Source organism: the organism of the source record quoted next, unplaced genomic scaffold (assembly GCF_019419815.1).
Source record: "Pyrus x bretschneideri cultivar Hongxiangsu unplaced genomic scaffold, Pyrus_bretschneideri_v1 Contig55, whole genome shotgun sequence".
Classification (NCBI taxonomy): Eukaryota; Viridiplantae; Streptophyta; class Magnoliopsida; order Rosales; family Rosaceae; genus Pyrus; species Pyrus x bretschneideri.
Window position 1 is genome coordinate 1,073,043 of NW_025999793.1, and position 23,823 is coordinate 1,096,865.

The 23,823-nt window shown below is 37.9% G+C and overlaps 4 protein-coding genes across 4 annotated transcripts; 1 reads left to right on the plus strand and 3 right to left on the minus strand.

Moving 5' to 3' along the window:
- Positions 1-210: 210 nt before the first annotated feature.
- Positions 211-6,330, plus strand: LOC103931721 (putative pumilio homolog 8, chloroplastic). The gene is made up of 5 exons (XM_048570867.1): positions 211-1,814; positions 1,996-2,158; positions 3,549-3,712; positions 4,826-5,084; positions 5,792-6,330. The coding sequence occupies exons 1-5, from the start codon at positions 553-555 to the stop codon at positions 5,906-5,908; spliced, it is 1,965 nt and encodes a 654-aa protein (XP_048426824.1). The 5' UTR covers positions 211-552; the 3' UTR covers positions 5,909-6,330.
- Positions 6,331-7,682: 1,352 nt separating this feature from the next.
- Positions 7,683-9,847, minus strand: LOC103931709 (thioredoxin domain-containing protein 9 homolog). The gene is made up of 4 exons (XM_048570728.1): positions 9,690-9,847; positions 9,335-9,610; positions 8,372-8,530; positions 7,683-8,292 (listed from the first exon to the last, which is right to left on the minus strand). The coding sequence occupies exons 1-4, from the start codon at positions 9,711-9,713 to the stop codon at positions 8,122-8,124; spliced, it is 630 nt and encodes a 209-aa protein (XP_048426685.1). The 5' UTR covers positions 9,714-9,847; the 3' UTR covers positions 7,683-8,121.
- A 7,161-nt stretch (positions 9,848-17,008) lies between these two features.
- Positions 17,009-18,007, minus strand: LOC125470952. Its single transcript, XM_048570796.1, has 2 exons — positions 17,711-18,007; positions 17,009-17,167 (listed from the first exon to the last, which is right to left on the minus strand). The coding sequence occupies exons 1-2, from the start codon at positions 18,005-18,007 to the stop codon at positions 17,009-17,011; spliced, it is 456 nt and encodes a 151-aa protein (XP_048426753.1).
- A 4,051-nt stretch (positions 18,008-22,058) lies between these two features.
- LOC103931713 (peamaclein-like) lies at positions 22,059-22,889 on the minus strand. Its single transcript, XM_009341233.3, has 2 exons — positions 22,729-22,889; positions 22,059-22,470 (listed from the first exon to the last, which is right to left on the minus strand). The coding sequence occupies exons 1-2, from the start codon at positions 22,808-22,810 to the stop codon at positions 22,286-22,288; spliced, it is 267 nt and encodes an 88-aa protein (XP_009339508.2). The 5' UTR covers positions 22,811-22,889; the 3' UTR covers positions 22,059-22,285.
- Between the last annotated feature and the right edge of the window lie 934 nt (positions 22,890-23,823).

The following is a 23,823-nucleotide window of genomic DNA, read 5'->3' on the forward strand; positions in this document are numbered from 1 at the left end:
GTAAAATAAGTAAATAGAAAATAGAATCATAATAATATTCCACATTTTACCTAGAAACCGCGCTGAATGGGAGAGTGAAGCGGAAGGAAGAGTAATTCTATTGGTCGATGAGTGTCAACTTCATGCAGTAAGAGATTGACAAGGATATAAACGCTTTATTTTCAAAGCCCGAAATCTGTTAACCCAAAACATTCCTCATATTACTCAAACTCTTCCCTTTTCTCATCCCCTAAAATCTTTTGCTTTTCCTTTTCCCGACTACAAATCTTTATTTTTAATGTCTGTATATATTATCTTATATTTTTAATTATGATATTCTCTCTTTGGGTGCAAAATAATTATAGGCCCATTTGGATTAAACCCTAGCTAGCAATATATGTATTTTCCCCATTGTGAAAACCTCGTACCTTCTCTCTCTATCTCTATATAGCTTACACATCTCTAAACCCAACCTAGGTCTTTTAAACCCTTCAGCCTCAGCCACAGTCATTCCTCCTCTCTTATCTCTCTTTCAATTTTCCCATATTTGATCGGTTACAAAGCATAATATTAATGGAGATGAAGAGAGGAGAGGTTGCGCTTCAATGGTTTAATACTACAGCCCCGAACAACGACCATCTAGTCCTCTCCCCCTACATCTTCCCTGAAAATCACCTTCGTCGCGATTCTCCTTCTGCTTCCTTGCCGGACATCTGTTGGGACCCTAGTCTGGGGAACGTTTCTTATCAAAACGCCATGCTCCCAAATCATCTATACCAAAACCCTAACCCCTCACAAAACACCAATCTCAACAATAATACTGATTTGGCTGATCAGAGCCAAAATCAGGATCATCTCCCTGCTGCTTTGAATCGACTGAGCATTTCGAATAACAATTCTCATCATCATGATCATCAGCCTCAGCTTGGTGGTACTGCGTCGAATCTAAGAGCAAACAGCTTCTCAGGAGGTAATGGTTTTACTACTCAATACCCATCCCCTCATCATGTACAGGAGGAGGAGGAATATGTGGAGAGGTTGAAGAATCAGTATGTTTTGTTGATGGCACAGATGGATCAGTACGTGAGGCTTCATGGATCCCTTTCCAATCATGGTATCACTAATAACCATAATTTCAATGGTTCTCTTCCCCATTCTTTGTCAGTGGCACGCAGTAATTTTCCTTTGATAGAGGTGGAACCTACTTATACAGGAGGGGCAAGTCGGAGTGGGAGTAGTAGTACTTCTAGGCCAAATAATATTGCTCAATTTTCCTCTGCTGATCAATTTGGTGCTTATGGATATCGTCCAATGAGGCCTAATAATTCGCTGCGAAACGGATTAACTAGCAGCCGCGGATCATCATCAAGGTATGCTAATGGGTCAGGACGACAGCGTCTAAATACTAATTTCTCATCATCATCGTCATTGGAACAAAGGGGCCAAGTGATGACTAGTAATAATTTAATTACCAAAGATCATGATCATGCCATCAGGGGATCAAGGTTTGCTAATGGGTCTGCACGGCAGCAGCATCCAAGTACTTTCTCTCTGACTTTAGAAGAAATAAGAGGCCAAATTGCTTTGGTGGCCAAAGATCATGCCGGGTCTAAATTTTTGCAGAAGAAGATGGAGGAGGGCAAGCCGGAGGAAATTGCGATCATTTTCTCCGAGGTCATGGAGGCGGATTTCCGTGAATTGATGGTTGATCAATTCGGCAACGAACTTGTTCAGAAACTTGTTGAAGCCACCAACAAAGAAGGACTGTCCAAAATGCTTGACTTGGTGATGAGTGATGAGAAAAAACTCAAGGACATATGCACTGATCAGCACGGGTACAAATGATACGTCATTGATATTTTTTTTTTTTTTTCTAATTTTTTATTTCAGTAAGTGAGGGTGATGACAAATTCAAAAACTTAATTCATGTCGTAATGTAAAGTACTCTCTACCACCGAAGCTATAAGTCCTCAAAATTATTTTAAGTGAACCGAAAACCAATTTTTGATTGTGCAGAAGTCGAGCAATGCAGAAACTGCTGGAGCGCGTTGAAACCCGAGAGCAACAGTCGGCATTCATGCGGATTCTGAAGCATATAACGATTCCCTTGAGCAAGACCCAGCCTGGTTATTATGTGATTCAAGTTTGCTTGAAACATTTCTCTCCTGAATCCGCCAAGGTAAGGAATGTGCTCTTCATATAATATATATATATATATATATATATATATATATATGTGTGTGTGTGTGTGTGTGTGTGTGTGTGTGTGTGTGTGTGTGTAAAACTTAAATTGATCAACCACTATTTTTATCGTGTATCTTATTAAGTATGATTGATTTAATTACTGCACTATCTATCATCTTGTGGAGGAAGAAATTAAGGCTTGCAGCTAAAGGATCAATAATCTATCATTTGTAAATTTACCCAGGATAAATTACTTGTTCAATGCACCAGGATAAACGTATAAGCTTTAAGTTTTGTTTAGCATTTGAATATGTATGACATGACCTACTAATTTTCATGTTGGATAGGTGAAAACAGACAGCTGGCTTGTAATGGGCACACATTTCATTTCGTCTTTAACTTTATATGCATAAAATGCATAAGAAAAAGTTTATCATTTGAAAAATATTATGTACACATTAATTAGTTATATATGTACAATCATGTCCAAAATATGATGTTGAAGGAAACTCAATATAATTTTTTGAACTACTAATTTTCCTGTTGGACTTGTCTTGCAATTTGTTCTTCATAGAGAAAGTATATACACAATCTTGTAGTTAAAAGCATCACCATTTTATTATCTTAATGACTTTTTTGTTCTTAATGGAGGTGCGATATATAATGAAACAAGCGTGTAGTTAAAAGGATCAACCATTTTATTATCTCTAGTTGTTTGTTCTTTATAGATCTGATATATAATGAAATAAGTTTGTAGTTAAAAAGGATTAATTATTTCATTGTCTTTAAGACTTATTTGTTCTTCATAGAGGGGCAATATAAAATGAGACAAGCTTGTAATTAAAAGGATCAACCATTTTATTATCTTTAAGACTCGTTTGTTCTTCATAGAGGGGCGATATATAATGAAACAAGCTTATAGTTAAAAGTATCAACCATTTTATTATCTTTAAGACCTGTTTGTTCTTCATAAACAAGCAATACATAATAAAACAAACTTGTAGTTAGAAGGATCAACCATTTCATTATATTTTAAGAATTGGCTCTTCAATCGATGGAATAACAAGAAATTAGCACAGCGAAACATTAGAAGTTATGCATGGGTATGTGGCTAGCTAGTTCTTCAATACACACATTGGCTTTGGGATACATGTTGTAAGTGTATGCCACAACCTTCTAATACTTCGTATGTTTGGATAAAAATTTGTTAATTTTGGTAATGATTAATTAGTTAGATCTTAATTTTGGTTAATTTTGCACCTAAGTTGTATAATATAAATTGTTGTCATGGTATATTTTATATAGATTTTGTAGCTGAATTGATGTAGTAGAGAGTTAATTTCCAATTATAAGTCTTTCAACTGCAAATTGTTATTATTTTGCAGGGTCTTCTAGAATTAGTATACGAAAACTGCCTTGCTCTTGCAAAAGACAAATTTGGGTGTTGCTTAGTGCAAAGTAGTGTTCATTATGCTTATACAGAAGCTAAAGAGCGTCTTGTGGCTGACATAACTGAAAATGCTCGAGTTCTCTCTGAAGATCCTTACGGGTTTGTCCTCTAACCTACATGTTTGTCATATATGTAAATTGTTTTACGCTTAACTACATTTCTCAATTCTCAAGTGGAACAGTTCTGTTGATTTTGACTTCACGATATGTGAGTGATGTAGTCATCAACGCAACGAGTAGATGGAGTGTACATACTATTGTTTGAGATATATTTACTTCTTTCTTGTTAACCATTTGTTAGGGTAAATTAGACCACCTCGTCGTTTTATCTCATTAGAGAACTGCGGGCAATATGTTGGCAGTCGTGAAATCACACTTTTCCCTTTAATTTGTTTTTGAACTTCCTTGGCATTTGGAATTTATCTGAAGGAACAATCATATGTTAACTTTATTTATAATTTTAAATAGGTCATATCTTAACTTGTATATCAGGTCGTTATGGTTATAGGCAATATAATAATGGGAGTTTTAACGAAACATTTTTAGTACTGTTCACTTTTGACAAAAATGACATTTTTACTCTAAAAAGTCACTTTTAGTAAGTTTTCAAACCCTTTTGTTAGTTTTCCTTATAATATAACTAGCTTGTTAATTTGGACCGTGATTTAGGTGGACTTTGTATTACTAGATAGTGCTTAGATTAATCGGCCATAATGATCGGATTCGTCATACCTATTCAGAAAATGTCAGTGATTATTCCATATAGTTCCTGAACAGATAGCAATAATTCTAGGGTTTCTAAGAATTCAACGAAGATAAGGAGCTCGGATTGATTTCTATGAAAAATGAACTTGGTTGATTACAAAGGTACGTAATATCTATGTATACTTCGAGCTCATAATTATAGGTTAAATAATCTCCTATTCCCATCTACTTCATTCCCCTCCTCTCACACATTGTTTTTTGTCTTATTGTCTTTATAAAACAAATCAATATAAGATATTGACGTGACTTAACCGTGACCGTATAAATAAAAGGGGAAGAAAGAGGAGAGAGATTAGGAGGGGAGAGAATCGTTCTCCCTAAATAACAAGGTTTAAACTATAGTAGAAACATAACATGTTTCTGGTATCTCACAAGTATTACCTTAATCTAATTGTAGTTGACACATATAACATCTATGATACTATATTCTCCTTTTGTTTTTTACCAGGAACTATGTCGTGCAGTACATAATTGGATTAAAGAACCCGCGTGTTACAACTGACATACTAGCACAACTTGGAGGTAGTTTTGTTAATCTATGCATGAATAAGTATGGCAGTAATGTGGTTGAGAAGATCTTGAAAGAGGCTGGAGAAGAGCATGTCAATGCCATTGTTTACGAGATGATTAATAGTCCACACTTTTTGGCTCTTCTTCAAGATCCTTATGGGAATTATGTTGCTCAATCTGCTCTGGGAGTATCCAAGGTAAAATCATACACAAAATGCTTTTGCTGCACTAACTTGTTAACTCCCTTGGGTTGATTATGGCAATATCCAAAAATCGATATGAACGTAATCTCATTTAAAATGTATGGTGTTAGATTGATAATTCAGTATTCGGTGACATAAAATCTTATATATATCTAAAAAGAGAGGACATTACCTTGATACATGTAAACAATTATTAAATTTAATAATCTTTCTTTCGTTAAGTAATCTTGGATGCCTCCTTTGTTGTTGGATTATTGTAACTTTCATGAAACTGTATAGTGTTTATGTGTCTATCAAATGATCTATTTGTCACTACATACTAGGTCACATGACCAGTTTCATAGTGATAGATACAAACAATTCATATCGCCGTTGGATGAAATTTTTCTCCCTTATTTTTCCCCCGTTATATTAGAACGAATCAAAAGTCTGATGTATTCTAATCTTATCTTATCACACAACCTACTTTGCTTCTTTTTTTTTTTTTTTTAATTCCAATATTTGGACATACATACCTTCGAAGAAATTTGAACTTTCCATTTTCTGTTACCTCTTATGTCCACTGATCATGTCTTAAAGGAATAAACAGTCATGGTTTAGAGCCCTTAGCTCTCTATCACTTGTGTGCACAATCAAAAAACCATTTGATACCAATATACATGTTGTAGTGATCTAATCTGTATTTGTTGTTGGCAAAGCAGGGAGCTGCTCATAATACTCTTGTGCAACTCGTTCGGAGCCATTACCCTTATCTCCACAGTCATCTTTACGGGAAAAGGGTGCTGGACAAAACCAGGGGTCACAGGCATCGTTACTAAATCATGTAAACCACAAAATGTAGCTTGACCAGCAGACGGAAGGGCCATAACCTTGCCGATTCTGGGCTTTTGTTATGTTGCATTATCTCTCTATCCCTAACTCTTTAGAGTCGACTTCTTATTGTTGTTGCTAGGCTAAATGTTTTAGTGGCAACCTTGTTGTGGTTGTTAATTATAGTATAATTGTATTAGGAGGACTAAACTTTGTTGTTGTTATGTTGTCTTTTTTTAAGGCCCTTGTGGTAGGGAAGTTAGCGTGGAGGAAGAGTTCATCTGCACTATAATATGGCATGTGTTTCAAGCGCTTGATGCACTAACCAAGCCATTAGGTGGATGTTTGTAGATTATGGAGGCTTCCCAATGTTGCTAAGTTATAGAGATTTTGATCTCAGAATATTGATATATAATCTATGGTGTTTTTTAATATGTTTGGCTAAGATTTTAATTTTGACAGTTATGCATGCGTGAATAACTCAACTATTTATGTATGAAGTCATCAACAATCACATGGGTGATTGTCGCTAGCATTTGACTTTGATTTTGTTGTTGCTACTTGCTAAAGAATGGCTTGACCGTAGAAAATTCAATGGAGATTGTCACTATTTTAAAAAACAAACTTTATTATACCTTTTATCAACTAAATCAAATTATTCAATAATATTTATGTCAAAAAACAAAGTAATCAATATTTGTTACTCATGACGGGCCATATGATGGTGTAAAACTTCCCTTAGAGCAATTCCATCTTTAAAGATTTTGCACAAGCACCTACCGCATTTATCCACTCAAGTGAACAGTAATAGACCTCAATGAATAGTAATAGGCCAAAGCATCTCCACCCCTAAAACAAAAAATAGGCTGGTCAATTTTATTAAAATATTATTATTTTTTATTATAAAATAATAAAATTAATTATTTTATTTTTAATTTATGACTTTAAATTTTTTTTTTTTTGGGGGAAAAAACGTGGACCGTTGATTTGTGATCGAATGGTCCAATTTAAAAGTGAAAGTCGAATTTTTTTTTACCGTTGGAAATCCAACGGCATAAATTAGGCCACGTCACCCACCCAACGGAGATGTTAGTGTGCCTGCGCCACTGGGCCCCGCCTTTGATTTTGTTGTCTGCTACTCGCGCCCACGTGCCATGCGCCAGGCACAACAACACAGATGGCCCGGTCCCAAGGTCTGTTAAAAATGGGCTGGTCTGGAGACTAGCTTAGGTTGGGTGCTAGGCAAACACACGGGCTAGAGTGAATTGACAGGGTGCCAGCCTGGTTTTTTTACTAGGTGCTGGGCTATTCTACCTCCGGTGGAACTGCTCTTAGGGTGAAGATTATAGAATTATTCTATCTTTATTAACTTTCAATTGGAATTGTCTACGTGTAGGTATTGTAGCTAAATCTAAAAAATAATACCAAAATTAGGTAATAAGTACCCTGAAATTAGATGATAAACACAAAACCAGATAATAATCTTGGAGTGTCTTTAACCATTTAGACTAACAGTTCTTTTGAATACAATTTATCCTAGTTGTGAAGAAGATTTGAACTCGAGTGCATATAACAGTTCTTTTGGATACAATTTATCCTAGTTGTGAGGAAGATTTGAACTTGAATGCTTATAAGAGAGCAGGTCCGTTCTAATCATGGTGGCTACACCCAAGTCCCTTAACAGTTAATTTATTTCTATTTATTTATCTGGAACAAGAATAGCGGAGGATCCATATCTTGTAAGCGACAACACAAGGAGATGAGAAGGTGGACTCACAGATCAAACAGAAAAAAAAAACATTCATTTAGGAGAAATCTCAACTGGTGTAACATGTTGACCAAAAACCAGTAACCCCCACATAGCAGAAACCTAACAAAACAATGCAAACAAACCACAAGACAATTTCAAATTTTCACTACCTCACTGGGGATTAATATTTTGCGAAAAGCTCACAGAGCTCTGTTTTTTCGTTAATACATGCATCGACACTATTGTCATACCATCTAGATGATGGTCTCAAAGATACCGTAAAGAGGCAGTAATAACTCTGAACTTCATACAAATCATAAACTAGGCCATTCCACAAAAGCAGGTGAATTTGTGACTCCGCAAATGGCGAAGGAAGAACAGCTCTGCTTTCCAATAACAACCAAAAGTCGCAAATGATGAAGGAAGAACAGCTCTGCCTTTTAATAACAACCAAAACAGATAGCTATGGCTTTACTCTGAATCTGATGAGTCGGCCTTGCTGCTTTGCCGGACACTCCTGGTTTGTGCACTAGACTTCATAGATGATTCACCTTCATAAAAAATGACTTGGGCTTTAGCCAACCTCTCTTCCAGTTCTTCTGTGCTGAAGTCGTCTTTCCCACCAAGCTCATCGAATCCAACCTATTGCAAAATGGACACCAGCCATTAGAAAGCAAATTATCAATTTAGTCTATGGTCTGCAAGTCCTTCCTATACATACCACATAATCATCCACTTTGGCATTCTTAATAAGAGCAATGGTCGGAAGAACAACAATCTTGAGCTTCTCCGCTAAGAAGGGACTTTTCTCAGCATTGATCCTCACAAAACGTGTCTCCATGTGTTGCTTCGCCAATATACTCAAGTGCTTGTCCACTACCTGCAAATGAAATGTACATATAAATTGTTTGTCCTAACTTTTGAGTAAACTTTATCAGTAATACAAGTACTCATTAGATAAAACCTAGGATATTTAACCAATACCAACAACAGCTAGAAGTGATATTGTAGAAGCCCCATATACATCTAGGTGATCAAACATTTTGGGAATAAGCACTGAAATCAGAACAGGTACTAGCTCTCTACAATATGCATCTAAGACAAAAGTAATACTTCTTCATATCCAAAACATCCACAAATTTCTGAACATTGTCCATACATTTTAACTTCCAATCAACAAACCCCAAACAGAAAGACTTCCAAAAGCAACTCCAGAAAACGGAAAATGCCAAACTTCAAAACTAACTTAGTCCGCAGGTGTATGCTCAATAATTTCATCATATCTATCCAAATTATCAAAGGGGTTCCGAAAGAACTCATCTACAAGTTCCTTTTTTCATTCATATTGTTTCCTCTCTGTAAAGAATTGCATCCTCCCTTCTCCCTTTATACCCCTGAACTTCTGTGTGCCCCGAGAAATGAACACCCAACTTAACCGATTATAAACCACAGCATCTACATCACTCCCTCCAATCACCAAATACAAAATTCAAAATTCATACAATGTCCCTCCTGCTACTTTCCACACTTCAAGCTCAGAAAACACAACAGTTTACACTAAAACTACAACTTTTTTGCCGAAATTCAAACAATTACACCTAGAAAATACACCCCAAAACTAGAATTTTAACAGAAAGCTTCAATTTTCTTACAATGGTACTTAAACAAAAAGTTAAAATTCAACCTTGCAGGGCCAATTTTCGCGGTAAAAGTGGCAGACGACCCGGTCGCTGGCCTTGACGGCAGAGAAGAAGTCCTTCTCGGAAGGAATCTCAGAGTACTCGCCATGTCCGAGGGAGATCCAACGGCTGCGCTTCTCCGCCATTTTCTTCATTTGCTGAAGCCTCCGCTCTCTAAGCGCCTCCAGATCGTCATCGTCAACTCGATCTAGGGCTGCGATCTCCTCGTCGAGCTTGTCCTCCACCGCCTTCGCAACCGTTAGCAATTGCTTCTCCAATATCTACCAGAAATCATCGAAAAGCTCAGTTTTTTAATGTACATATGTAAATGTATGTAAAATTGAGAAGGAGAGAGGTTACCTCTTGAACCGCTCGGTTCTCCATTGTTGAATTGGATGAATTTGCAGAAGCTTTTTTCGGATGAAAAATGAGATTTCGGAGGGGGGAGAGAGGGAAAGAAAGAGGGCGGTCTCTTTTGTGTTCTGGACGAAAATGCAATTGCAGACGACGCGTCTTGTTGTTTGGGGTTTGAAACCGAACCGGGCCTGGTGATGAGCGGGCCTTGTCCACCATGATCCAAAATCCCTTTTTGTTTTGTTTTTAATATTGATATCCCTACGCGAATAATGCTTGGTAATCCAAATTTGTAAACAATTAAGTATATGATGCGTGATTAATAAAAAATAAATATGTTAATCAACATTTGTAATAATACAATCATCAACAACTATATTATATTGTTTACAAAATTTGGTCTAAAAAGTTGGTCTCCGTAGCATTACCTTATCTACATTAATGGGGTGAGGAAAGTGAATTCAATTTCACAATGGGCTAACTATAATAATTTAGTTTGTATTCACCGTTGGAGATAATCAAATCAAAGATTCTTCACTTACAAAAAAAATAAAATTACCAAGAAACTGTAATACTATGTGTCCTTTTTTATGAAAGTGCTACTTGTACTGTATTTAATATTTATTGACTTGTATATCGAATTTTTGTTAAAGGTTAATTCAACCAATTGTATAGGTGGATTGAGATTTAGAATTTCCGCGTGGAAAAAAAAAAACCTTGGAATTTGAGACCTCTAATTCCCAAATTTAAATTCCATATAAATAGGTCTCATTTTCCTAATTTCTATGATTGAGAATTTAAAAATAACAAATTTCATATTTTCATTGTTCTTTTAAGCTAACCAAACAAGAAAATTCATAAATTCTAAAAAATAAAATCTCGTCATTTTAAAATTCCTTAGTAATCTTAAATTTCTCCATCCAAACGTAGTGTATTGGGTAATACTAGGGAGACTAAATTTGTAAACAAAATTATGGAAACTAAAGAACATGGAAATTGTTGATTGGTTTATTACTTAAGTATTAATAAATGTGCTCATTCCTATTAGTTCATCATTTAGTTTGTAAATTTTTTTGTCTTCCTAGCGTGACTCTTTTTTAAAACATGGTTGATGTCCATTAGTGGATTTGTTTGTGAGTACCACTAGACTAAATAATTATGTGCATGGTAGCTAACTTATCACAACTTCATGTCATGTTCAGTCACGTAAAATGCGTTTCAGAAATTATACTCATTTCAATTCCTCACTTTTCTTGCTAGCTTATTGTGAGGTTTAGTCCATTCCCCCACCCCCTTAGTGTACAGAATATAGTTTGTTCAAAAAACAAAAAATCTCACTTTCCCTGCATGTATTAACACCTGAGTATTAGAATTATTCCAATCCTTAACTTCTTTCTGTCTACTTACATTGTCCATTACATCTTTAGAAAACACGTTTATTTCCCCTATCCAAACATAGTGTTAAAAAATTTGAATGTGACATCCCACATCGCCCAGGGGTGATCCTTATATGTATATCTCATCCCTACCTAGCACGAGGCCTTTTGGGAGCTCACTGGCTTCGGGTTCCATCGGAACTCCGAAGTTAAGCGAGTAGCGCACGAGAGCACTCCCAGGATGGGTGACCCATCGGGAAGTTCTCGTGTGAGTTCCCAAAAACAAAACTGTGAGGGAATGGTAAGCCCAAAGCGGACAATATCGTGCTACGGTGGTGGAGCGGGCCCGGGAAGTGGTTCCGCCCCGGGCCGGGATGTGACAATTTGGTATCAGAGCCTAACCCTGGCCGCGTGTGTGCCGACGAGGACGTCGGGCCCCTAAGGGAGGTGGATTGTGACATCCCACATCGCCCAGGGGTGATCCTTATATGTATATCCTATCCCTACCTAGCACGAGGCCTTTTGGGAGCTCACTGGCTTTGGGTTCCATGGGAACTCCGAAGTTAAGCGAGTAGCGCACGAGAGCACTCCCAAGATGGGTGACCCATCGGGAAGTTCTCGTGTGAGTTCCCAAAAACAAAACCGTGAGGGAATGGTAAGCCCAAAGCGGACAATATCGTGCTACGGTGGTGGAGCGGGCCCGGGAAGTGACATTGAAGGTTTGAGCTACTTATGCAATCTTCTATTTGATATTTATCAACAATCAATGACAAATTTATATATAGAAACAAGTTCGAATATGTTAATAAATAATAAATGCAAATCAATAATTTGGCACTGAACAAAACGAAATTAATATTAAACAGATAAACTGAAGATCGAGGCTTATGTACCGCAATGTCTTTGAAATAGAATTTTATCTCTGCTATGTGCTTGTAGTTCGATAGACCTCTACTTCAAACATTCTCAGACTTCATCTGAAAGGATAAGTCTGTGTTGAAAAATAAAACGGTTAATTAAATCCGAAATTAATTTAATAAATTAAAAAATTAACCCAGATTTTGATAATTAATTATATATTAAAGGATGAGTTTGTTGTCCTTGAATCCTATAACATCCCAAAGTCCAAATCCAACGTTCAAGCCCAATATGCTCCCAATGGTCAATCTTTTCAATTACTTTGTATGTGAAATTTCCCAACTTAAACAATGTGGGACAAATAAGATAGAAAAAAAATTGCACTCATCCTCCAGCCACTCAATGAATTTCCAATTCTAAACTTCTTTGTGTCTACTTACATTGTGTTATTTTGTTTCTCCAACTCCCAACCTCCCTTCCCTCCCCCTTAGGCCTGGGCATACGATGGGGCAAGTGTTAACACAATACCCAATTCCACCCTCATTCTCAAATCACAAACCCAATTCCACCCAAACGAAACTTCGACCACTCCACACTTGTTGGCAATTTTTTTTTAAGCATTTTATGTATTTTAAGAAATTTTGGTGAATTTTTACACGTAATTGACTTATCAAAGAATTTTTTTCTAAATTCGCAACTTATAATATTTTATCTGTTGTAAGCCTATTTGATTGAGCGATCTAGGGTTAGAAAGAGAGGGGTGCGGCAAGCTTTAGGGAGAAGAGAGATTGATTTAATTGTGATGTGTGTTTGATTCACCCCATTGTGCCTTTATTTATAGTAGTAGAAAGGCTAAAACATTTCCCTTTAGGATTACAACATTTAATAGGTAATCTAATCCTAATAGGAATATATAATACTTTCCCAGATTACCTAGGATTTATACAATCACATTCCTATTCTAAATATGACTGCAACACTCCCCCTTGAGTGTGTAAATACTCAACAAACCATCGCATCAGATCTTCAGCAGATAAGTAGAATAGTTGATGAAGTCATCGGCACAACGAGTGATCGCGAGTCTCAAATTTACTTTGAAGTATGCATTTGTAAAAACTCACAAAAACCTTACTATGGTAAAACCATAGACTAAGGAGAAAAGTAAGAAAATATGCATAATGTCTAAAACACTCGTCAAACTGGACGAAGGTAGTGAACTTAACAGAGTATGATCATCCCAGGATGGGTGCCTCGTTAAAACCTAGTTAGTTAACAAAAATCCAATGGGAAAAATGCTCTTAATCGTAGGGAAAAAGAGTACATTAAGATCAAGTGAGTATGCTTCAAGATACCCCCTTGAGTTAGACATAACTTCTAAATAAGAGAACTACAAGCGATTCAACTCAGATAAGTTACGCATACTGATTCCTTGGACGAGCTTCTGAAATGTAGACTTGGGCAATGACTTAGTAAAGAGATCGGCCAAGTTGTCTTGGGAACAAATTTGCTTGACTTTAATGTTCTGATACTACTGCTGCTGGTGTGAGTAAAAGAACTTCGGCACTATGTGCTTGGTGTTGTCTCGCTTGATGTATCCCTTCTTTAGTTGCTCGATACATGTTGCATTGTCTTCAAAGATCGTTGTAGGAAAGTCAACGACTGATGTAAGACCACTAGTGCTTCGAATATGTACCATAACTTCTCTCAGCCAAAAACACTTATGCGATGCTTCATGCAGGGCGAGAATCTCAACATGGTTAGACGAATTCGCAACTAGGGTTTACTTGGTAGACCTCCAAGATATAACGGTGTCTCCAACGGTAAAGACATAACCCGTTTGAGAACGTGCTCTATGTGGGTCAGACAGATATCCAACATCTACATAATTAGCAAGGCAAGAATCAATCCGAGAGCTATAGGGGCGGCAATATTCAGAGATTCACGGGTATAGAACAAGCTCAAATCCGTAGTACCCTTGAGTAGCGGAAAATGTCTTTAACACCATTTCGGTGTCTGCATGTGGGCGCATTGCTATATCTAGCCAATAGATTCACAATGAAGGAGATGTCGGGTCTAGTACACTGAGCCAAGTACAATAAAGTCCCAATTGCACTTAGGTAAGGAACTTCGGGTTCCAAAATCTCTTCCTCATCCTCCTTTGGATGGAAGGGATCTCGTTTAGCATTTAGAGTTCGAACGACCATAGATGTACTCGAAGGCTTCGCTTTATCCTCATTAAAACGACGCAACACCTTTTGGGTGTAGTTCGATTGATGTACCAGGATTCTATCCGAACAATGCTCGATTTCTAGGCCGAGACAGCATCGAGTTTTCCCAATATCCTTCATCTCAAATTCTGATTTTAGGTGTGCAACAATTTCCTCAAGCTCTGCAGGAGTTCCAATGAGGTTTATGTCATCGATATAAACTACAATGATTACAAATTTGGAATGTGACTTCTTTATGAACACGCATGGGCATAGTTCGTTGTCCACATAACCCTAACTTGTCAAATATTCACTCAGACGTTTATACCACATCCACCCGGATTGTTTCAATCTGTATAGTGACCTCCTCAGTCTAATTGAGAGAGTGTTCCGTGGTCTAGAACTATTTGAGCCAGTCAATGGAAGTCCTTCTGGAACTTTCATATAGATTTCTGTATCTATATCCCCATAAAAATACGTGGTTACCACATCTATAAGTTGCATATTCAGTTTTTCGGAAACTACCAAACTGATTAGGTAGCGGAACGTTATAATGTCCATTACGAGGGAATATGTCTCATTGTAATCAATCACAGGGCGCTGAGAGAAACCTTGTGCTACGAGGTGTGCTTTGTATCACACTATTTTTCATTCTTTTCATTACGCTTCTTCACGAAAACCCATTTGTAGCCAACACGCTTCACGCATGGTGGTGTAGGAACGATAGGTCCAAACACTTTACGTTTCGCGAGCGAATCGAGTTTAAACTGGATTGCTTATTTCCAGTTTGACCAATCGGTTCTACGTTAGCATTCATTGATAGAATGTGGTTTAATGTCGTCGTTAAGCATGATGTCAGTAACTACTGAGTACGAGAATGCATCGTCAACGATCATCTCATTCCTATTCCAAACCTCATCCAATACTGTGTAGTGGACCAAAATCTCACGATTCTCGGAAGGTCGGCATGTTTCATTTGAAGCATCATCATAATTTAGAATAACCTCATGCGTTGGAACGGATGAGTGAGCGATGATTGGATTCAAACTAGAGTTACTAGTTGATGCCATTTTCCTCTTCCAGGGTTGTGAATCCTTTGAACCAGGGGGTTTGCTACGGTTCAAGGTCGGAGTAGATGATTAGCTAGCCACCAATGTACCTTGCCGTATGGAGGGTGCGGCCTGCTTTGAGCAATGCTCTAAAGATCTATAATTCGACACACCTCAGTTTCAATATGGGCAGTGTAGGGATCTAAATGAGACATAGTAGGAGCATACGACAACAATTCGCAGCGTTCTATGGGAATGTTAGAATGCTTATCTCCCCCTAACGATGGGAAAACTGTCTCATCAAAGTGACAATCCACAAAACGTGCGGTAAAGAGATCTCCTGTCAAGGGTTCTAAGTATCAAACATTTGATGGCGAATCATAACTGACATAGATTCCCATTTTTCTTTGAAGACCATTTTGGTACGTAGTGGCGGCACTATTAGCACATAAATGACACACGTAAACACCCGTAAATGCGAGACGTCAGGCTCATATCTAGTGACCAACTGTAACGGTGAATGTGGTTGGGTAGCAGTGGGCCTCAGGCAGACCAACATAGCTACAAGCAATATTGCATAGCCCCAAGCAAATACCAACAGTTTGGTTCTCATAACCCAAGTTCGAGCTATCAATTGAAGGCACTTTATGAAAGCTTCTGCCAGGCCATTTTAGGTGTGAACATGGGGCACATGATGTTCCACATCAATCCCTACTGACATGCAATAATCGTCAAAAGTCTATGATGTAAACTCTCTAGCATTATCCAGTCGAATCGACTTAATCAGATAATCAGGGTGGTGAGCCCTCAGCTTAATGATTTGAGCTAGAAGTTTAGCAAACGCGGCGTTGCATGTGGACAACAAGCAAACATGTGACCACCTTGTCGATGCATCAACCAACACCATAAAATATTTAAATGGTCCGCAGGTTGGTTGGATAGGTCCACAAATGTCCCCTTGAATCCTCTAAAGAAATTTAGGGGGGTCGTGAATAATCCTTGTATGGGAAGGTTGAATATTCAACTTCCCTAAAGAACACGTTTTGCATGACAGAAATCCAACATAGGGATGTAACTTATACCCATAAGAAGATTTGAGGATACAGCGCATCATGTCAAGTCCAGGATGTCCCAAACAGTCATGCCAAAGCAACAAAGTGTCCTGGAACTCAAGCATAGGGCTAGCCACATTGTGGGCTTCTAATGGATGTACAACCCACTCAGCAAACATTCCAACTTCTCGTAAATATGCTTCTGGCCATATTCGTACGAAGTGATACAAAGAAATTCAGAACCATGATCTTCAGTGGTTTCAAGATGATATTTATTATCTCAAATATCTCTAAAACTCAGCAACGTTCTTCCGGAACGTGGAGAATAAAGTGCCTTATTAATGGTCAGAATTGTACCATTAGATAACATGATATGTGCCTTTCTGGATCCTTCAATCAGGTTGGATGGGCCTGAGAGAGTTGTCGAATGAGCTTTCTTGGGTATGAAGTTAGTAAAATAGTGTCGTTCACGCAAAATGGTGTGTGTGTTGCACTATCTGCCAGACAACTAACTTCCCCACTAGACATACCTAGAAATAAATTGATTGAATTGTTCACATACAAAAATATAAGTCCACTCATTCAATTAAGCAATTCAAGAAATAATATCCATTCAAATAACAATCCATAATGCAAAACAAACCAAAACCAAACAAATTATTCCAAATACATAGAAAACTTGTTCAAAATTAGACCATAAACCTAGCAAATTAGGGGGGGTAGGGTTGGGCACTCTTAGTGGGTTTGGCCACTAGGGGTAAACGCCCTAAAAATGTGTCTAATTTATTCATCCATAGGCGCTGATGCCTCCTGGAAGTCCAATATCTCTATGGATGTAGTTGCATCTTCCAGATGATCCACATGTGTAAAGTTAGACTCATGACGAGAATGATACGTGGCAATGGCCTCAGGGGAAGCTTGGCATAAACGTGACCAATGATCCTTTGATCCACAACGATAGCATATGTCCTGTTCAATAGAAGCAGCCTAAATGGGAGCTTTGCCCTTGTTCTTGAAGTTTGGGACCTTAGGGGATAGTGATGGACGCTGCTAGGTCGCAATTCTTCCCTTAAGTGGGGCACTTTGTTGACCTTGGGCCCGTGGTTGGGCTTGTCGCCCATTGCCATGGCCATGACGATTCTTTCGTCGCTTATGGTTGGTAAAATAGCTTGCATGCACTTCAGGCACGGCATTCGAGACAGTGGGTCGATCTTGATGATTCTTCATCAAAAGCTGGTTCTGCTTTTCAGTAAGAAGTAAAACAGAGATCAAATCCGAAAACTTGGTGAATTTATGTGCCTTATATTGTTGCTGCAGGAAAATATTGGTGGCATATAAGGTCGAATAGGTCTTCTCCAAGAAATCTGATTCGGTTAGTTCCACTTTGCAGAATTTCAACAAAGAATGGATCCTACAAACTTCAGAGTTGTATTCATTCATGGATTTAAAGTCTTGGAAGCGAAGATGCTGCCAGTTGTGTCTTGCCTCAGGCAAGTATATGTCTTTCTGGTGATCGAAAAGATTGGCCAGAGCAAGCCAGAGGGTGCGTGGGTCCTCCTCAGCGAGATACTCAGTATGTAGTGCATCATGGATGTGTCTTCGAATGAAGATCATTGCAGTAGCCTTCTGAGCTTTGTCAATAGGTTTGTCGGCGATAGGTGTCTCGATGGTGGCTCTAATGCCCTTTGCAGTGAGATGGAGCTTCACGTCTTGAACCCACTTTAGATCATTTCTTCCGGAGACTTCTAGAGTGGAGAAATCGAGCTTGTTCAAGTTCGACATGTCCCTAAAACGGAGGGAGAAAACGTGATTAGTCATATGGTAAGCCATAGATATATATCGTAGAACATACAGGTTCTATAGACATGTAGTGGTTTAATTTATGCATGAAAACTACGGGTTTCATGTGGTATGTTTTAAATGAAAACTTCAGGTTTCAAAGGCACTAAATTTGAAACTACAGGTTCAATTTAGTTTTTATGAATAATTAGTTCATAATGAGAGGTTACTGCAATAAACATAGAATGCAATATGCTGATTTAAGTATAGTGGATTTGAGTTTCTTCGGGAACTCAAGTGTGAGAGCTTCGTTACTACGAAAGTATGTGACGGTTCAAAGTATAAAAATAAATTATTGAATTGTTGATGTCCAAAAGCGATATTCAGATCAATAATTTTGGATTCATTATCAGATTAACGGACTGTAGGTCATTTTTAATTAATTCAATAAATCGGGCCATACTAGGTCGATTATAGGAGCAAAATAATATTAAAATAATATTATTGGATCGAAAATAGAGCCCCAAAATAATTTGGGCTTTGTGTCGCGGGTGAAGGGCACGGTTTGGGTTGCCTTAAGCATAAGGCAAGGCCGAAAAGGTCCTTGGATGGTGGCTGCAGGCCACGGGATGGACATCAGAAGCCCCAGCCGCAGCTGGGTTGTGTTTTGGGCTGCAATGGAGTGCACGGACAGGTCCAGTGCAAGCTGGCCTGTATGTTTGCGCGGGAAAAGCTAAGCCCAGCGCATGGGCTGGCTGCAGGTGATGCAGGCCATGACGCGGGCCAGGGTGCAGGCTGCGAGCCTGGCAGCACAGAACCCAGCAACCTTAAAGGTTGCAGCGTGCAGGGAATAGGGCCCCAGCCAATCGGGGCTGGGTGGGATGAAGGCTGCGGGCCTTGGTGCAAGGGTGAGGGGCTGCAGGCCCATCCATTGGGACCCCAGGCCGAGATCTGGTATCAGTTTGCACAGAGAAGGTGCGGTGTCATGCATGAAACAAATATATATATTGAATAATATATGAACATATACAATATATATATATATATATATATTTATATATCGAAAGGAAAATATAAACATAGAAGGGTTCATGCATCATGGGGAATGTTTTCAAGCTTCACGTTTCAAATATCTTCCTTTATTGTAAGCGTACCTGATTAGCAGAAAACTAATAAGCCTTTGAATGTGGTGGATGATAGCCTCCTCTTACGATCAATTCCTCAGCTTCTGGCAAGAGCGTTCTCATAACGTGTTGTAGGCCTATTTGATTGAGCGATCTAGGGTTAGAGAGAGAGAGAGAGGGGTGTGGCAAGCTTTAGGGAGAAGAGAGATTGATTTAATTGAGAGGTGCGTTTGATTCACCTTATTGTGCCTTTATTTATAGCAGTAGAAAGGGTAAAACCTTTCCCTTTAGGATTACAACATTTAATAGGTAATCTAATCCTAATAGGAATATATAATACTTTTCCAGATTCCCTAGGATTTACATAAACACATTCCTATTCTAAATATGATTGTAACATTATCTTTAATTTTTGAAGTATGTCGTAAATCCAAATTTCATGAGTGAAATACGAAATTGTCAAAGTAAAAACTAAAAACAAACATTGCATGACAACTCTACCAATTCGAAATCGATCGCAATCCTTGACAATGTAAATTATGTAATTCACATTGTGACCTGCGAACTTTTGTTACCTCACCCGCTATATTTATTTCTTTTACTTGGTGCATACAAATAAGATTCCTAAATAATCTTCAAGTTCAACTTCTTGCACATTATTTTGGTCTTTCACTTCTACTTGTAGACTTGTAGTGGCTTCAACATCAACGGAAATAGGATTTGAAGTACTAGAGATAACTTTTTGAAACCAAATGGGAGTTTTACAAAGTATTTGGCAATCTCACAACCCAAAACACATATTGTGACGAGAGTGTAGTTGCGTCTTATATGGAAGAACAACTTATATGACATATGTTCACCGTTACGGTGTTCATGATAATAAGTTACAACATATGACTACGTGACAGAAAACTAATACATTTTATTATATTATTTTTTGGGCCCAAAATATTATGATTGGGCCGAGCAGCAAGATGTGCTCGGCCCAAGGTAATGACAAATACTATGGGCCGAATAATAAAACTCGGGCCAGCTGGCAGGGTCGGCCGAATCCTATCCTAAGAGGTCCAGATGAGTAGAAGGATCGAGGAAGTCCTGGTGCGACCAGGATTCTCGACCAGCAAGAGATAAAGCCTCAAAAGGAGGAAAATTCAGAATCCTAGAGGGGGTAAGATTGTTCGAGCTAGAGGTAAAATGGGACAAGGACTCCCAATCCAAATCCGAATGGGTTTCAGGGAACGAGGTGCTATAAATACAAGAAATTACGCAATAGAAAAGACCTTCAGAACTCAGCATACAATTGCCCTGCGCAAAACCTCTCAAACACCTTGAGATTTTTTCGTTTTCTTTTCCCTGCCGACACACCTTCAGTTTGGATAAACAACACTGTGGAAGCACCCGGCGAGCACCTTCAGTTTGGATAAACAGCACTGCTGCCGCAGAATCAGCCGACCGAGGAGCACCTTCAGTTTGGATAAACAGCACTGCGTCGAGGTCGACCGATTATCTATCTAAGTCTCGGCCAAGAAGGGTTTTCGAGCCCTTGTTGGTAGAGGTCATCTTACTAAGCCTTTCCGGCATAGTAGGGTGTTACGAATTGCATTGCTCGGCGTATTGGACGCCGAGTGGTTTTATGATTGGATACTCGCAAGTAAGCTTCAGGGTTCGGCATTCCGACGGCCGAACTACGTTTACCATCAAGACATATATCACATTCGAGTACCTGTGCCCATATAGTTTGGTCTCGATTCGGCGTGCTTATACTCTTACGAATATAATCACAGTGACCGAATCAGGTTCCGACGACTTGTGAACTCCGTAGAATTAGTAGCCTTGTCTTCAGGCTATAGAACCCAGAGGCCGAGAGCGTTCCTTCCTCGGTCGCAATCGCAAGATACAGAAGTCAACAGCGCACCCAACGCGACATCAAATTTTACTCTTCGGCCGAGCTTGGCCGACGAGTTGGCACGCCCCGCATTCAACTGAAGGACGTAGTTAGCTCATTAGTTACTCGCCCTGCGCGCCACGTAGGTTTTGTAATTTTTAGAGTCAACAATTATTAACACAAAATACCACGCAATTGTAAATCTATTTCATATAAATCTTTCTCTTTGTGTGAATGGTCCAATTAATTAATTTCCAACCTCCAAAGGCACAGGTGATCTTTAACAACATTGATTTTTCATTCTATTTTATTGAATTTGGTCAATAAACAAAGTTAATTTAGTTTTAAGGTTTTTGAATTGCAACTTGCATATACGACGATTCCCAAAGCCAAAAGATTCTCCCTCCCACCGCCCTAGTCAGTATAGCATTCATGTCCCCAGTCCAGATCTCTCTAATACTAATTGCTATGCACATGTTGTTGTCTCGTGTTTCCCTTCTCTCTTCGCTCAGTACTGAAAGTTAATGAACGAGAGTTTGAAATCGTAACGTAGTTGGTTAAAAGAAAAGATAAATGGATTAATGATTTCGTGGTAATACGATAGTTAAAAGATAGTTTTTATGGTAAAAAAATAAAAAAAATATAAACTTCTATGGTAAAGTCGGTTAGGATTTAGACTTAAAATTAAAAATTTCATCAATTCTTTGTTAATTATTGGCACATAAGCTCACATGTGATGCTGAAAGGATATAGTTAGTCTCACATGTGAGTTTTACATGCTAACAATTGATGAAGAATACCGTTTTAGCCTCGTATGTGTGACTCAGGTGCTAATAATTAACAGAGAGTTAACAGAATTTTCGATTTTGAGCATAAATACTAACAGAGTTCACCACATGAGCTTAAATCCTAATCTTTTTTACTACATGAACTATCTTCCCGTTATTCTATCACCACGAAAACTAATAATCCAATTTTATCGCTAATGAAAAATACCGTAATCATGAAAATAAAAACTGAAAAATTGAAATGATTATGAAACAAATAAAAAAGAAGACAAATAATTTATTTATTTTATGAAAATCCAACTGCCATTGGACATAAACAACCAAGATCAAGATCACAACATAAAATTATATAACTGGACTCATACCAAACATAAAAAGGATCAACTACCAATTCTTGCTATTATTACTAAAGCAGACCAACTTTAACCCTAATTAACATTCTCCATAAAGATTAAACTACACACAGAAAATTTGAGTAATTAAATTAGGGGCACTTGGGCTTGCCCTTGTCGTTCTTCTTGTCCCTGTAGCAAGGGCACTCGTGCTTGTTCCCATAAGTCCCAGAAGGCACACACTTGCACGCTTCACAGCAAATCCCACAATACTTTATGCATCGATCCCGAACTCCTGCTACTGCACACCTCGTCGAGCACTTGTCGCTGCAATATGCTGCAAGATTAATAAACCCAGTTAACATCTTAACCTACGGTGATCGAACGAATTAAACTTTTCAAAGCAGATGACATGCATGGTTAATTATTCGACGAGTAAGTTCTGTTGTCGGACTTATATCATCAAAATGCCGATCTAAACTATATGGTATAACACGAGTTTAGATAATTAATGGTCGAGATTCACAGTCTAACAGCCAGATAATACGGCAAAAGAGAACATCTCCATTTACTTGGGCAAAATCTAAACACTTACGTGAAGTAGCGAGGGCCATGGCTGGATCCATGAAAGAAAAGGTAAGAAGAAGGAAACAGAGGAGTGGAAAGTAGAGCTTCATTTTGCCTGGTGAACTCAAAGGACAAGTCGTAGTTGAGAAGTGTACTTGAGGCAGTGTGGAGGATTGTGAGAGCTCAAGCTGGTATTTAATAGCGAGTGAGAGAGAACTTGTGAGTCGGCAACTTTGGATACCCTCCAAAAAAAACCCAAGGCAATATTTTTTTTCTTTTTTTATTAAACAAGTTATAGAATAGTGTAAATGATCTTAGATTTTTTAGTTGACATTAATAAAAAAAGGAGTATACAATGTTTATTTAAAATTCAAATTTTTTTGGGTTATATTTTCTGAAATAACTTATCTATAATTCCATTAGTTTGTAAACATGGAAACCAACTAGTACTACGTAGTGGTATTTCTCTGGTTGACGGTTTAAGATCGATTATCATAAATGATAAGTTTATTGTTAAATGATCATGTTACATCTATTGTGTGGTTTAGTTCTAATTTCTTATCTTTTAGTGTGAATATATTTTAAGGATAATGTTAGAAAGATTAAATGTGTAGACTAAATTTTGTAAATTAAATGACATGAAAGTGATTGGATTATTACTTAAGCGCTGATTAATGTGATTATTTCTTATTAGTGATACATTATTTAGTTTGCATATTTAATTTACAAATTTAATCTACAAAACATTACTTATATTTTAATATTAGTAGTACAAATTACCCTATACTTGTGCACAGAAATTCTAAATTCAATTATCATCTCACATCGCTTGTAAAAAATGGAATAACTTTGTGCAAATTATCTTTACAATGATTTTTTTTTTCTTACCCAAAGAAATTTATTTTTACTTGTTCTAATTTTATTTCAGTTTGGAAAATAGTTTTTTTTTTCCAGTAAAATTTAAATATATAAGACAAAAATAGTACGTGAGCAGTTGGGATGATGAACTAAGAATAAATGAGGGATTGGGTCTCACTGCACAGCTGGAACTTGGAAGGGTGCAACTTTTGGAACATATTTATTGAGTCCGTGAGGTAAGAGTGCGATACAGATAGGCGGTCCA